The sequence below is a fragment of the Lissotriton vulgaris genome, chromosome 2_1, assembly GCF_964263255.1.
Source record: "Lissotriton vulgaris chromosome 2_1, aLisVul1.2, whole genome shotgun sequence".
In the NCBI taxonomy this organism is placed as follows: Eukaryota; Metazoa; Chordata; class Amphibia; order Caudata; family Salamandridae; genus Lissotriton; species Lissotriton vulgaris.
The window spans coordinates 17,591,131-17,608,098 of NC_141687.1; the positions used below are offsets into that span (position 1 = coordinate 17,591,131).

The 16,968-nt window shown below is 46.3% G+C and overlaps 1 protein-coding gene across 1 annotated transcript in view; it reads right to left on the minus strand.

Annotated features, from left to right (window-relative positions):
- Positions 1 to 16,968, minus strand: part of SLC4A3 (solute carrier family 4 member 3) — a 475,170-nt gene that overhangs the window by 67,228 nt on the left and 390,974 nt on the right. Inside the window, exon 16 of the mRNA XM_086958435.1 lies at positions 8,981 to 9,175. Within this exon, the coding sequence (XP_086814561.1) occupies positions 8,981 to 9,175 (195 nt within the window). The remainder of the gene's footprint in view (positions 1 to 8,980; positions 9,176 to 16,968) is intronic.

Below are 16,968 nucleotides of genomic sequence, written 5' to 3' on the forward strand. Positions count from 1 at the left end.
TTCCATCGTCAATGCCTTAAGTCCTTGTTGTTATGATTTAACCTTAATTAATTGTTGCATATAAAAATATAAGAACTCCTTTCACCTTTCCTTAGAACTGTATTTTTGCAACATTATTCGCTTTTCTACGGTGCTGTTTCCTTTACAAAATGCAGCATTCACTAGTTCCTCCACCTACCTTCTCTCCTAATCATACCAATCCCAAATCTGATTGGGAGCAATGGAAGGAAGCTTTTGAGGCATATTTGGATGCATTAGAAGGTGACTCTTTAACTATAGGGAATTTGAGGACAAAATGATCCGTGATCAGCTGGTAGAGAAAACTAACAACAACAAAATTCAAGAGGCCCTATTATCCAAACCTAATGTAGAAATAGCTTCTAGGATTGCGAGCACCACATCCTTCATGAGTCAATTGACGGAGTCAACCGAAAAATCTCACTCTTCTGATGTCTTAGCAGTGAAATCCAAGTATACCAAAGACAAGATCAAGGAGACTTCTGTGAATACATCTGACGCTAGTAAAGCTTAGGACAAGTCATTCAAAAGACTTCCATTCAAACAGTTAGAGTGTTATCGTTGTTGCAGTCCTTCTCATTTAGGAAATGCCATATTTGTCCTGGCAAGGACCACACATCTTCCAATGGGGTCCAACATCAGAAAAAATATTATGGCGTAAGCCCCTGTAATGCTATAGAAGGATGAGCATTTTACCAGTGAGGATGATGGAGTGCTCATGGTCAAGGATGTTTCTGTCTGTCGCATTGGTTTGAATGATTTGGCTAGACCATTTTGCACAGTGAGCATCAATGGCATTGATGTGAAGGTAATGGTGGGCTCTGGTTCACTTTATACCTTGTTGAGTGAGAAAGTTTGGCACAACCATTTTAAAAGTACTCATATGATTGATTCCAAACTGTGTCCTGTGGGGTACGTTGGCAATAGCATTGATATAGTGGGTGAATTCTCCGCCAGTTTGAAGTTCAAACTAATAGCTCTGATGGGGTTGTATATGTTGCCAAGGATGATTTGTGTTTGTTAGGTTGGCACGATCAGAAGAACCTCGGCATATTACTTGAGCCTAATAATTCTGCCCTGGTAGTGTTGAGGAACAGCTATTTACCCATTATGCCTGTTAAACATATATTCAAGTGGGAAATGCAGTTTCCTGAAGTTTTCCAAAAGGATCTAGGTACCCTTAAGGGTTATAACCATAAGATCGAGTTGATTGATGAATCTTACCCATTGGTACACAAAGTTAGAAGAGTTCCGTTAGCCTTGTGTGCCGAATTAAAAGCTGAACTACAGAAACTTTGTGAACTTGGTATTATTAAACCTGTTGAATGTTCTAATTGGGTTGTCCCCATTGTTTTAGCACACAAAGCTAATGGTTCTATTTGCATGTGTGTGGATTTACGTGATCTTAACAAACAAATCTGGATCCATCGTCACCCCTTGCCAAACATCACTAACATACTTTCTACTTTGGAGGGTGGCAAGATTTTTAGCTTCTTAGATAGGACCTCAGCATACCATCAGATCAACCTTCATCCTGATTGTAGACATTTAACATCTTTTATTACCGCTGAGGGTTTATTTCAATTCAAGCGTATGACTTTTGGTTGGCTTTGGCGCCAGCTGTATTGCAAAAGATTCTAGAAGGCATGTTTATGGATATTAAGGGGGTTGTTGCATTTCAAGACAATGTTTTAGTGTTTGGCAATGATCAAGATCAGCAGCATATCAGAATGCATTACGTTTTAACAATTTTGAAGGTGAGAGGTGTAACTATCAGCATTGAGAAATGTAAATTTAGTGTTTCCAACATTGATTACTTAGGTTATAAATTATCTGCCAAGGGTGGGGCGCTAGGTGGCGCAAAATCAGAATGGCTGCACCCGAGTAAGGCTCCTGCGGCTCAGGGAAATGCATCCGCAATTATCCTGCCCTAAATGCCCACGAATAGAAATAAACAAAGTGGGACTATTGAAAAATTAATTGTTGCCACAAACAAGTGTTGTTTTCGGAACAGAAAATTGATCGGAGATGGTGCATCTACGCTGCTTGGAGGTTGAAGGCGGAGCCCCGATCTGAGAATCCAGAATCCCTACGTTTGTTATGAGAGGCCGAGGCTTTCATAACGCGCTGAGGCCCCACAGAAACTGGCGTGCCAGATCGGGAATTTCCAAGCTCCATGCCGGTGAAAAGCGCAAGTGGAGAAGTGCGGCAAAGCCCTCTTGGCTTTTCTATATTCCTTACGATCGCGAGGTGGTGAATGGATCCAGATCATGAGGATCAAGTAAGGAAGCCAAATGGCAGCTAAAGCGGGCATACTATAGCTTGAACTGCTGCAGGATTAAGCATGCTCAATAAAGAGGCAGAAATAGAGATATTGCAACAGCAGCATGTCGGCAAGCACAGCATATTGTTGCGGCCACTTAACTATACACTTCATGCTATTAATGAGATTGAAACAGGATGCAAGGATGATACGTGGACACGAAATGGCGGCATACATGAGAGGAATGTCCCAGTAAGAAAGGGCAGCGGAGTGCTTCAGAGGCGGCTGGGAGAGAATGTAAAATCGACAGAACAGCAAGTTGCCATACACGAGATCCCACATGTGATGGCATAACATTTGCTGGAGTGTAGCCCAAATATACAAAATTGCTAGAAACTCTATGAAGTGACAGGCATAAGGGCTTGCAAATAATCACGTAATAGCTCACGCATTACAAAGAGCTATAAAGGTGTATTTCACATGGAAGGCTGCATAAACAAATTAGGCATCTTGGCCATATTAGCCTGCTAAGGCTGCTTATCTGAATCACAGCAGTGGACAGCAACATAGACCAGTGCACGGCAACTGGCCATATCACTCTGGGTCATGGGAAAAACTGTTGGCAAACAAACAAAAATAAATTGTGAGCCCAAAAATGGAACACGCTCACAACAGGAAGAAGCTGAGCACTCAAACATGGCACCCCCACAAGACTCAATACCTCATCAGGAGGATTAATTAAAAATGTTATTACTGGCTATGCAACAGACCCTTACATCTATAAAGACCAATATGGACTCAATGAATGCCCGAATGGACTCTATAGTAATTAGACTCGACAAGCATGATGAGCGCATCACTGAGGCAGAACGTAGAATCTCTGATACAGAGGACAAAGCAAATGAAATCCATAAACAAATGGTGCAGATGGACAAAGTGCTGAGGGTGATAGCTGAAAAAAATGAGGATTTAGAAGTGCGACCCTGTCGCAATAATATACGAGGCGTGAGAATATCAGAGAGCACAAATGCAAGTCGAATGGAAGATTTCATTGAACGTATGTTATATACAGTGTTTGTCACAGAGACTTTCTCTGCACTTATGGTGGTGGAGAGGGCAAACCGCTCTCTGGGTCCTCAGCCGCCTCCCGGTGCGCCTCTGCAAGACTACTGAATTTCCGTGATAGAGATGTGGCGTAGCGATTAGCAAGAGAGAAAAGAAACCTTAATTTCGAAGGACAGGACTTTACAATATACCCAGATTTTACACCTGCTGTGAAGGAAGCCCGTAGAAAATGTATTCCAGTAAAACGTAAACTAATGGAAGCACAAACCGACTATGCTCTTATGTACCTGGTACGTCTCCGGATTACTCATCAGGGAAAACAACATTTCTTTGTTCAGGCATATAAGGCAGAAGATTTTCTCAAGCGGGTCACTGGGAAAGACAGACAACGGCAACAAAAATTGGGATCAGGAAGTGTGATATGCGATAATATGATGTAAATTATGTTCCGAATCAGTCACTTCGATTAATTGTTACGGAACAAATGCTGATAACCCAGAATTTTATGCATCACAGTGGGGAACGATACAGGATATAGGCACCACACATCTGATCTGGGGAGGGGATTTCAATGTAACACAGATCTAATCCACTCACTCAGCATTACTCCAAAACACAAAACTTAATGCAAAGTATACTGATGGATAATAACCTCTTATATACATGGAGACATATACATCCGGAGAAAAGGGAGGGAATACAAATCTCTTCATTTCACTCGTCCTAGTCCAGGATAGATTATTGGATCATTTTTAAAGGGGTGGGACCTTGGATTACCAAGACGATTCATTTAACCAGGACACATTCGGACCACTCGCCAGTTCAACTAACTTTAGCCCCTCCTCAGTGAACAGTGCCCCATGTAAATTGGAGACTAATGCCACATATGTTACTAGATAAAAGGCACAGTGCCCCCGGTAGCAACAGTATGGGGGGCTTCTAAGGTCACTATTAGAGGGTTTTGTATAGGCAAGGGTTTTGGAGTCCTTCGAGACATACAAACAATGCTTCACAAACTTGAAGTAGAACTAAAACGTATGGAACAAGATCTGAATCATAGAGTAGATGGTAATCTTCAAAAAGAAATGATGGACAAGCTGACAGATTACAAAGAGACAGCAGACAGAGAACGTCGATTTCATAGTAAATATTTTAAGGTCCGTAAAAACAGTGAAGGCGAACAACCTGGGAAAGCTCTAGCTGAAGAGATCAGAAAACCTTGTTTCTCCAGCTCTGTGCTTGAAGTCACAGACCCCAAGGGTAACATCCATAGGGACAATGCTACAATACTCCGAGAATTCAAAACCCATTATTCTAGCTTCTAAACTAGTAAGCAACAGACACATAGACTTGACCTCACACCTCAATGATGTAGCACTGACCTGGCTAGGCAAGGTACAGAGGGAGTTTCTAACCGCCCCATTAGAGGAGGATGACATTTGTGCTGCAATAATGCAGATGAAATCAGGCAAAGCTCCTGGGCTAGATGGCCTCCATATGGATTTTTATAAAACACATATAGATCAAATTGTACTTATATTAAAAAAAGTATATGAGGAGGCATATGAAAGTGAGGTTCTCCCATGTACTATGAGAAAAGCATTGATAACATCACTCTTAAAACCAGGGAAACCAACCGACCAATGTAATTCATACAGGCCGCTGTCCCTTATCAATAACAGCGCTAAATTATTGGCCAAACTCCTAGCTGACAGGCTTACCCTCTTAATGGAAAAATTATTTATGCCAGATCAAGCAGGTTTTATTCCAAGGAGGGTGACATCCTATAATCTTCGCACCTTGTTTTCCATTATGCAAGTACTCAATGAGCATCTCTATGGTATAAAGTGAGAACCGGTGCTCCATGAGCATCTCTATGGTTTGAATGAGAGACTGTCCTCAATGAGCACCTCTATGGTATGGCGTGAGTACCGATGCTCCACGAGCATCTCTATGGTTTGAATGAGAGACTGTACTCAATGAGCATCTCTATGGTATAAAGTGAGAACCGTTGCTCCATGAGCATCTCTATGGTTTGAATGAGAGACTGTACTCAATGAGCATCTCTATGGTATAAAGTGAGAACAGGTGCTCCATGAGCATCTCTATGGTTTGAATGAGAGACTGTGCTCAATGAGCACCTCTATGGTATAGAGTGAGAACCGGTGCTCCGTGAGCATCTCTATGGTTTGAATGAGAGACGATACTTAATGAGCATCTCTATGGTATAAAGTGAGAACCGGTGCTCCATGAGCATCTCTATGGTTTGAATGAGGGACTGTACTCAATGAGCATCTCTATGGTATAAAGTGAGAACCGGTGCTCCACGAGCATCTCTATGGCTTGAATGAGAGACTTACTCAATGAGCATCTCTATGGTATAAAGTGAGAACCGGTGCTCCATGAGCATCTCTATGGTTTGAATGAGAGACTGTACTCAATGAGCATCTCTATGGTATAAAGTGAGAACCGGTGCTCCACGAGCATCTCTATGGCTTGAATGAGAGACTTACTCAATGAGCATCTCTATGGTATAAAGTGAGAACAGGTGCTCCACAAGCATCTCTATGGTTTGAATGAGAGACAGTACTTAATGAGTATCTCTATGGTATAAAGTGAGAACCGGTGCTCAGTGAGCATCTCTATGGTTTGAATGAGAGACTGTCCTCAATGAGCACCTCTATGGTATAAAGTGAGAACCGTTGCTCCATGAGCATCTCTATGGTTTGAATGAGAGACAGTACTCAATGAGCATCTCTATGGTATAAAGTGAGAACCGGTGCTCCATGAGCATCTCTATGGTTTGAATGAGAGACTGTCCTCAATGAGCACCTCTATGGTATGGCGTGAGTACCGATGCTCCACGAGCATCTCTATGGTTTGAATGAGAGACTGTACTCAATGAGCATCTCTATGGTATAAAGTGAGAACCGTTGCTCCATGAGCATCTCTATGGTTTGAATGAGAGACTGTACTCAATGAGCATCTCTATGGTATAAAGTGAGAACAGGTGCTCCATGAGCATCTCTATGGTTTGAATGAGAGACTGTGCTCAATGAGCACCTCTATGGTATAAAGTGAGAACCGGTGCTCCATGAGCATCTCTATGGTATAAAGTGAGAACCGGTGCTCCATGAGCATCTCTATGGTTTGAATGAGAGACTGTGCTCAATGAGCATCTCTATGGTATAAAGTGAGAACCGTTGCTCCATGAGCATCTCTATGGTTTGAATGAGAGACTGTACTCAATGAGCATCTCTATGGTATAAAGTGAGAACAGGTGCTCCATGAGCATCTCTATGGTTTGAATGAGAGACTGTGCTCAATGAGCACCTCTATGGTATAGAGTGAGAACCGGTGCTCCGTGAGCATCTCTATGGTTTGAATGAGAGACGATACTTAATGAGCATCTCTATGGTATAAAGTGAGAACCGGTGCTCCATGAGCATCTCTATGGTTTGAATGAGGGACTGTACTCAATGAGCATCTCTATGGTATAAAGTGAGAACCGGTGCTCCACGAGCATCTCTATGGCTTGAATGAGAGACTTACTCAATGAGCATCTCTATGGTATAAAGTGAGAACCGTTGCTCCATGAGCATCTCTATGGTTTGAATGAGAGACTGTACTCAATGAGCATCTCTATGGTATAAAGTGAGAACCGGTGCTCCACGAGCATCTCTATGGCTTGAATGAGAGACTTACTCAATGAGCATCTCTATGGTATAAAGTGAGAACAGGTGCTCCACAAGCATCTCTATGGTTTGAATGAGAGACAGTACTTAATGAGTATCTCTATGGTATAAAGTGAGAACAGGTGCTCCACAAGCATCTCTATGGTTTGAATGTGAGACTGTGCTTAATGAGCACCTCTATGGTATGGAGTGAGAACCGGTGCTCCGTGAGCATCTCTATGGTTTGAATGAGAGACAGTACTTAATGAGCATCTCTATGGTATAAAGTGAGAACAGGTGCTCCATGAGCATCTCTATGGTTTGAATGAGAGACTGTACTCAATGAGCATCTCTATGGTATAACGTGAGAACAGGTGCTCCATGAGCATCTCTATGGTTTGAATGAGAGACGGTACTTAATGAGCATCTCTATGGTATAAAGTGAGAACCGGTGCTCCATGAGCATCTCTATGGTTTGAATGAGAGACTGTACTCAATGAGCATCTCTATGGTATAAAATGAGAACCGGTGCTCCATGAGCATCTCTATGGTTTGAATGAGAGACGGTACTCAATGAGCATCTCAATGGTATAAAGTGAGAACCGGTGCTCCACAAGCATCTCTATGGCTTGAATGAGAGACTTACTCAATGAGCATCTCTATGGTATAAAGTGAGAACCGGTGCTCCACGAGCATCTCTATGATTTGAATTGTAGACTGTACTCAATGAGCATCTCTATGGTATAAAGTGAGAACCGTTGCTCCATGAGCATCTCTATGGTTTGAATGAGAGACTGTACTCAATGAGCATCTCTATGGTATAAAGTGAGAACAGGTGCTCCATGAGCATCTCTATGGTTTGAATGAGAGACTGTACTCAATGAGCATCTCTATGGTATAAAGTGAGAACAGGTGCTCCATGAGCATCTCTATGGTTTGAATGAGAGACTGTGCTTAATGAGCACCTCTATGGTATGGAGTGAGAACAGGTGCTCCACAAGCATCTCTATGGTTTGAATGAGAAACTGTACTCAATGAGCATCTCTATGGTATAAAGTGAGAACAGGTGCTCCATGAGCATCTCTATGGTTTGAATGAGAGACTGTGCTTAATGAGCACCTCTATGGTATGGAGTGAGAACCGGTGCTCCGTGAGCATCTCTATGGTTTGAATGAGAGACAGTACTTAATGAGCATCTCTATGGTATAAAGTGAGAACAGGGGCTCCATGAGCATCTCTATGGTTTGAATGAGAGACTGTACTCAATGAGCATCTCTATGGTATAAAGTGAGAACAGGTGCTCCATGAGCATCTCTATGGTTTGAATGAGAGACTGTACTCAATGAGCATCTCTATGGTATAAAGTGAGAACAGGTGCTCCATGAGCATCTCTATGGTTTGAATGAGAGACTGTACTCAATGAGCATCTCTATGGTATAAAGTGAGAACAGGTGCTCTATGAGCATCTCTATGGTTTGAATGAGAGACGGTACTTAATGAGCATCTCTATGGTATAAAGTGAGAACCGGTGCTCCACAGCTGAATTGTGTGTTGTGAGTCTCAGTGCAAGTGCCTGCCACAGAAGGGGACCTCGACTCTCACACACAGCAGCTACTTAGATGAACCTTCCCTGACTGTGAATGTGAGGCATATGGAAGCCCAGACGAGTCCTCTCACACAGGACTCTCACGCTATGGGTGAGAGGGAATAACTGTGTTTCTTGAACACCTCACTGGAACAAATACAGGCTCAAGCATGGAAGGAGATTTATCAACATGAATATGGCGAGCAGTGTGTGTTACTGCACCATGAACACCTGCAGAGAGTTGAAAGACAGAAGGCACTCGAAGACCCCGGGCAGCTTGAAGCAGCAGAAGGGGCTCCAGGTACACCTCTATGGGCCCTCCACATTAAGAGGCGCAGACCCTCACTCCCCTCCACCCCCGCCCCTGGCACACACCTTGTAGAGCTTATAGAAGGTCTCGTAGATGAAGATGAAGGAGATGAGGAAGGCAAAGATCTCCTGAGTGAAAGGCGAGATGTACCGCACCAAGAAGCTGCCTTCGGCTGCCACCATGATGAAGATGAAGAAGATGAGCCAGAAGCCGATCCAGACTCGACCTGTCAAGTACTCAATGCCCTGACTTTGGCAGAACTACAGGAGAGAAGAAACAAAGAAGAGAGGAAAGAAATTATCATACATGAAAGAGGAGGCATGGAGGTCGTAGGACATCAATAGAATAGGAGAAAACAGAAGGGAGGGGGTAGAAGTGGGGAAGGGAAATGAGACAACATGAGAGAGAAGGGAGGAATGGCAGAAGGTAAGAGATGAGGGGAAGGAGAATACAGGACAGAGAAGGGAGAAAGTAGAAAACAGGCTATAGAAGAAAGAAAACCAAATGCTCAGTCAGGCGCCTGGTTAGTTGGGTGCTTCCCCATCCTGTACCCCTAGTTCCTTTAGGGTCATCCCTCGCCTGTTACCTTCCCGGGGCCTCTGGGATCATCTTCTTGCACTCCTCCTTTTTGTAACACCTTTCTGGTGACATTGCACTCCCAGGTAACTTAGCAGTCACATTTTTATTTCCACCTTCCTCCAGCTCTATCAAGCTCAATATGGATACACATGTATATACAGCCTTACTTTCTCACTTGGAGCCTTCAGCCCTTAATGTTTATAAAATCATGTATCCTCCCAACTTGTCTAAGAATGCATCAAAAAACGTTAAACATCGACTCCTTAGTTCCCACACAGAAACCCTTATCTCGGATCATTTTTTCCGCATAAAAAGAGGAGCTTTATTCTGTAATCTTATCTTCTTTACCAAAAGATGTCCAATGGAGAAACGCTATATACTCAATATTCCCAATCACCACATCCGAATTAACTCCCCATGGTCTAAGAATCACGGCTTCTCACTCACCAGTTTATAAGTTTGAAGCTACTATCGCCCTTTACGATAATGGAACTATCCTTATCCATCCCTTGCTCGCAAACTTGATTTGTTTGATGACTTTTTTCCCCACCATAAAAAACTCGATGAACAACACAAAATCTGCCCCCTCCTTAACCATCCTTCCCCTTCTGCCAATCCCAAGGTCCCTCACCCCACGTCAATTCCCAACCTAGAAGGTTTTGTTGACCCTTCCGTCTCCATCCCTCACACCTGTTAGGTTTGAAAACCCCATACCTGCTATGCTCTTGTTACATGTTATATTAGGTTAGCAGTGTGTGGTTAAATAGACACCATGTGTATTCACGTTACTATTATTATTATTATTAGGGAGTTCTATAAAGCGCCTGGTTTACGCCCACAGGCGTGTCCCCGCGCTATGATAAGTGGGGTGAGCAGTCCAAGCAGCCATCACAGCCGCCTACCTTCCAAATAGGTGAGTCTTAAGTTTCCTTCTGAACATGGATTCTGAACGCTCCAAACGTAACTCTGATGGCAGGTCATTCCACTTCTTAGCAGCCAGATATCTGAAAGACCTGCCCCCCATACGCGCTTTCTTTATTTTTGGGATTTTCAGAAGTCCTGTGCAGGAGGAGCGCAGATTCCTTGTGGGCTCATAACGGGTAACCAGACTCTGTAACGGGGCAGGGGCTTTGCCACCCAGAATGCGGTGACACATGGCTAGCGCTTTGAATTCCACCCTGCTCCTGACAGGAAGCCAGTGCAAGGCCTGGAGTGCTGCCTTTGAGGATGATCTTCTAGGAATCCTCAAAATAAGGCGAGCGGCTGCATTTTGCAGCACTTGGAGGCGGTTGAAAACCTTTCCCGTGGCCCCCAGATACAGCAAATTGCCGTAATCCAGGCGCGAGGTGACCAGGGCATCACCAGCGTCCGACGAGCTGTAATGGGCAGAAGATCCAAGACCTTCCTCAGAGTTATTAAAACTCCAAAGCATGCCCCCAGCACTCGGCCAATCTGGGGGCCATAGGCAAGGTCGACATCCAACCATACCCCAAAATTGTTTACTTCCTGGCAAGGAACAGGTGTTTCTCCTAGACAGGGTGGCCACCATGCTGACGACCATACAGATGGCCCTCCCCCCACCACGAGCACCTCGGTCTTACTGCCATTAAGTTTCAGGCAGTTGGCGGACATTCAGATTGCCAGTTCTTGCAACCCACTGAGTTATCCCTGTAACGTGCAAGCTTTAGTTAGCAAGTGTGACTCCATTTTGTATTTCGTAATCCCTATTAGGCTCCTTAGGCTGTGCCTGAATTAGGCCTTGTTACTCACATTGCTTGCCTCAGCAGAAAACTGTATTTCATTATTATCTTCTCTTCTGTTCAAGGCTACTTCCCAACTTATTAATGAATAGGCCATTCTGCCCTCACATTCCTACCAGAGTGTGTAGTTCTGCTCTCACGTTAGGAAACGCTGAGACTCAGCGCAGTAATCTTCAGCTACAGATAGCATGTACCCATCTGGCAGGTGGTAGCCCATCCTTCTGTGCCTCCTTTGTTCATGTTCGGCCCAGGCCGGTAACTTTCCACTGTGGGCATGGTTGGAGGCTTCTGGGAGGAATGATTATGTGTTGTGGGCTGTTGGGAGGTTGGTCTCTCGGCAGACATTTTAGGGTGCAGGTCAGATTAGACTCCTCTGCAGAGTATAGCTAATAAAAGCCAGTTTGTTTCTCTACCCATCTGACCGACTCTTCATTACTTGGGAAGGCACAGCAGGTGGTTGTAAGTAACCCGGTGGCCCCTAAGGGCCACTTCTTTCAGTTGGCGCCCGAACAGGTACCCCACAATGTGACCAGACTCACCCGCAATCAGGCTGCAGGGTCGGGGTTGCGTCTGGTCGGTCGGGCGGATCAGGGTACCCCACACGATCGAGCTTAGTTCTCGCAGCTGCCACGCCAATCTGATTGGGTGAGTCCTCTTCTAGTGGTCACCGGCTGGGGCCCTGAGAAGGTGAAACCTTGGAGTTGACTGGTTGGTCCAAAGAGTCAGCAGTGGAGGATAACTTAACTCGACCTGTGTGCACCAGAGTCGGGGTTGCGTCCGGTTGGTCGGTCGGGCGGATCGGGGTACCCCACACGATCGAGCTTAGCTCTTGCAGCTGCCCCGCCCGTCTGATCGGGTGAGTCCTCGTCTAGTGGTCACCGGCTGGGGCCCTGAGAAGGTGAAACCTTGGAGTTGACTGTTTGGTCCAAAGAGTTGGCAGTGGAGAATAACTTAACGCGACCTGTGTGCACCAGGCGAGTGATTTAATTCTAGGAAAAATGGCGCCATTCTTGAATGGCACGAGCCTACGGGCTGTGTCTTGGTACAATCTCCGGACTGTCTTGGTGCAGTTTTCGGACTGCCTTGCTTGAACGGAATGAGCCGACGTGCTGTCTCTTGGTACGGTCTTCGGGCTGGCTTGATTTGGGTAAACGGACAAAATATCGACTAGAAAATATCGAATGGACATAATTCAAATAATATCGAGAACAAAATATAGGCTGGACAGAACATCGAATGGACAGAATATAGACATCAAAAATATTGTTTTGAAGGTAAGTAATGTAATATCGAATTTTATAATACACATAGTCAAAATATCGAAGTACATAATATAGGTTAATAAAAATATCAAACATTTAATAATATCGAATTTTTTATAGTGTATTTTATATGTTAAAAGTGTTTATTTATGTTATAATGTAATTTAATTAATGCATTTAATGTTATTTAAATTTTGCGTAATTTAATTCTGTAGCAGGTTGTGGGTTTAATGGGGAATAGGTTGGGGAGTAATTTAATTACTGAGGGACGACCCCAAAAAACTCAAACAATGTAGGGGTACTAGTAAACTAAAGAGGCAATTAATGCCTCTTTTTACAAATACTATGCAGCGCTACACAAAGCGCGTTTCGCTGATAATCTCCCTCACATTCATAGTTTCTTAACAACAGTGCAGCTCCCGCAGGTCCTCACACCTCAGCATGATTCCTTAGAGGAACCTATTACTGGATGCCATTAAACAGTTAGCGAAGGGCACCAACGGCTGGCCTTCGGAGTGGAACTCCACCTATGCTGGACAACTAGTGCCCCAGTTATCGAGCATGTATGAGGATGCCTATGAAAAGGGAGAGCTCCCAGCTTCCTTGCCAGAGGCACTGTTGGTGGTACTGCCTAAACCCAGAAGGCATCCGCTGCAAATGGCATCATATCGACCCCTGTCATTATTAAATGCCGATTACAAAATACTTGGAAAAGTGCTGGCCAATAGACTACTGAAAATGGCATCCCTCTTGATACACGAGGATAAAAACAGCTTTATCCCGGGGAGAAATACTGGATTGAATTTGCACCGTTTGTTCAGGCTTCTGGACTGGGCCGTACGGAAATCAACACCCCTTGGCCAGCAGCCCTAGATATCAAAAAGGCGTTTGATACCCTAGGGTGGCAATACCTGATATAAGTGCCTGGCAAATTCTTCATCGGTCCTAAGTATTTATGCTGGGTGCTTATGTTATACACAATTCCGCGGGCACGAGTACGCCAGGGCGGGACATACCTCCACAGTCCGTCAATGAGCGAGGCACCAGACAGGGCTGCCCCTTACCGCCTATCTTATTCGCATTCGCCATGGAGCCTTTAGCATGCAAACTCCACCAGCGAGTGTTGGACTGGGGTATCCACACGGACAGCAATGGCACATACTTTCGCTATATGCAGACGACGCACTGGAGTACCTTCGGGGAGATAGCGCTGTGTTACAGGACTTGATGGCGACCCTGGATGCCCACGTTCAGGCCTCAGGCCTTCGAGTTAACTGGCCTGAGTCAGTAGTTTCTCCCATGAAGGTGCTTCCGCTGGATCAAAGGCAGGGTATGCCCCGCACCCTGCTGGAATGGGCATTTGACACATGTAAGTATCTGGGAGTGCAGGTTGATCATTCCAGTGCAGATATCGTAGAAGGAACCTGGGTAGGGCAGTATCCAGAGCACGCGCAGTGATGCCATTCTGGTGCGGCCTTCCCTTGTCTCCTATGCGCAGAGCGACCAGAGCTGAAATACTTTTACTCACGAGGCTCCTCTACTTTTTTGCCGTGCACCCGCATAGGCTTTAAAAGTCTATGTTTAAGGATCTGGAGTCACTCCTAGTTGCGTTGCTATGGGGGGCTCAAGGTCCAGAGTGGCTCTTCGTAAACTGTACCTGCCACTTACAGACGGATGTTTGGGGGCGCCGCATTAGGAGCACTGCTATGCTGCTTCACAGCTCCAGTGGCCAATGAGGTGTCATTAAGAAATACAGCCATAATAGAATGGCTATCGGGCTCCACAAACCCCAACACAAAGGAAACAGGGTGACCTGCTAATGACGGCAGCTAGACGCAGCTGGCTGCGCAATGTGACTCCCAAGAGCCTGGCAATGCCATGTGTGCCTATGCGACCACTCAAGAGTTTACCGGGTCATTCACTTGCCACATCCGACCGCAGCAGGAGGCCTGGGCAGCAGTGGGATTGGATACATGAGGCGATCTATTTACAAATACCCATCTGCAGATCCTAGATGGGCTGATAGAGAACTTTGGTATTGCGCAGGGTACTTTTCTGCTCTATGCGTTATTAACACCTCAGTGCCTCCAAACGTGGTGGAACGTGGAGAAAGAGCCAGACACATCGCAGGCGCCGCAGACTCTGCTCATGCATTGGAAGGGCAGACATACCGTGACTGCACTATACCCTCTCCTAACCCCGGCTCTACTTCCCTACTGGCACCACTTCGGGCATACTTGGTGTAGGAACTGGGTTTGCCAGGTCCCCGGGGGGGGTGTAGCTTGGCTCGAGCAGGTAGGCACCCGAAAGCTTAGGCGTTAAGTGACTACACAGCACTCACATCCACTGAGACAATAAGGGCATGCAAAGACTGAGACCACACCAGTATGGTTGATTCAAATAAATACGTTTTATCTAAGATTCAGCTCAGGGCAATCAAAAATCACAGAAGTTACAACTTATTACTTTTCCCTAAAAGCACATTTCTTGCATTGCTCTGCCATAAATACTTAAATAAATAAATATTAAATATTTAATAACTGTAGGCCTGGCATCAGCCTTGATCCTAGTCAGCACCTGCAAAGAAGTCATGGGAGAGACATTCAAGTAACTTGTCATTAACTCAGAATAGAACATTTCAGCATGTACTGGTAGGCGTTCAGGAACCACTGCACTAGACAGGATTAAAACATGTAATTTAAAATCAAGTAACATTTCATTAGGCAAGATTATAACCTTTCATTAGATAGGGGGAGAACATATCACTCCGCATGACTAGACGTATCATCAAGCAGGAATCAGCATCTCTTCATGTAAAGAGAAACATTTCCTTTAGCAATAATGACCCATTCATCAAGCAAGGATGAGCCTTTCACTGGGCATAGATAAACAATGCATCAGGCCAAAATGAGCATTTCAGAAGGCAACAATAAACAGTTCCCTATTCAGGAATAAACCTCTCTTAAGGCAGGTATCAACTTTCCCTGGAGTAGAGCCTAGACGTTGTCTGTAACAACTAATTTCCCGAACCAGGGGTTACCGGTTCTGAATTGATGCCCCCAAAGGAGTCTGTGGGGCTCTTGCCCAGTTATAGGGGCTGAAGGGTCAATTGGGGCCAACGGGGCCCAAATACAGCTTTCTCCCCAGGGAGGGGCGACTCGGGCCTCCTTCGACCTTCCGCCCTCCTTCCCCAGGGTTACCTTGGTCTTCAGCCCCTTCGGGGCTCTTGCAGCGGTTCAGTTTGCTGGGGGGAGGGCTTGTGCACCTTTGGGAGCCCTCTAGTTTGCCCTGCGCTGCCGTGGGACCGGTACCGGCTCCTCCGGCCTCTGGACTGGTCGGGGACACAGCACGGGCAGCAGCGGCAGCAGGACGGCCCGGGCTTCTCTCTTGGCCTTGCTCGGGCCCCAGAACCAATCACCGGGAGGCCAATGGTAGCGCGACCAGCGGGGGCGTCACAGCCTCCCCTCCAACGGTTGGAAAAGAAGGCTGGGGCACGGCCGATGACACGGCGCACCCCCCGTCATGTGATACCGGGTTGAGGCTTCAGGCCTCGTCGGGCCTAATGGGGCCTAGCGCGGCCTGCAGCGGCGGTCTCCTTAGGGGTCCTTCCTCACAGGGCTTGGCCGCGGCAGTGACTAGAGTTCCCAGGCGCACTGGCGGGCAGCACCTTTCCCGATCGCCTTCCCGGGCCACGACACGGCGGCGGCCCTCTCCTGGCACCGAGGGCCGCCGGGGGCAGATGACACTTCACGGGGCTGCAGCGGTGATTTCCCGCTAACTGAGGAAGCGCTTGGGGAGCAGACTTAGCTGCGGTGAGTGGACCGGCCAGCGCTTTCTTTCCTGCAGCGCTCGCCGGGGGGGGGGGGGAGAAACACGTGGGGACAAGCGGCGCTTCCACACTACCAGTCTCCAGGTCCACAGAGGGTCTCTGCGCCGCAGCGCTTAAGGGGCATATGGCGCTTGGGCCACAGGCAGCAGGTCAGAGTTCTAGCGCTACGGAGAGGGAGCGCTTAAAAGACAGTTCACTTCAGGCCTCAGTTCAAGGTGGGGATAGTGCTCAAAACGAAGCACCCAGCAAGTCAGTTTAGCGAGAGGGATGAGGTCGGACAGCGCTGGGGGCCCTGGTTGAAGCAAGGGGGCGCAGAAGTGACACAGCTCGGTACCTGGTTGATCCCCAGCAGTCCTGGTCAGAGCAGATGAGCTTCTTCTTGGCGCTTATGGATTCTGGCGCCCTTTGGTTGAAGGAGGTTCTTGGTTTCTTGAGGGGGGGGTTGAGTTGGAGGATTTCCTCAGCAGGTCACTTCAGGTGGTCCCTGGGTTCCCCTCCCGCCGGGCCAGATCAGTGGGATAGCTCAGTATTCCTTACTCAGCTGGGTGGGCAGCGCCTAAACCCTGTCACCCCCAGTGGTATAGGTTCCTGAATAGGCCCTACCGCCCAAGTCTCCTGCGTAG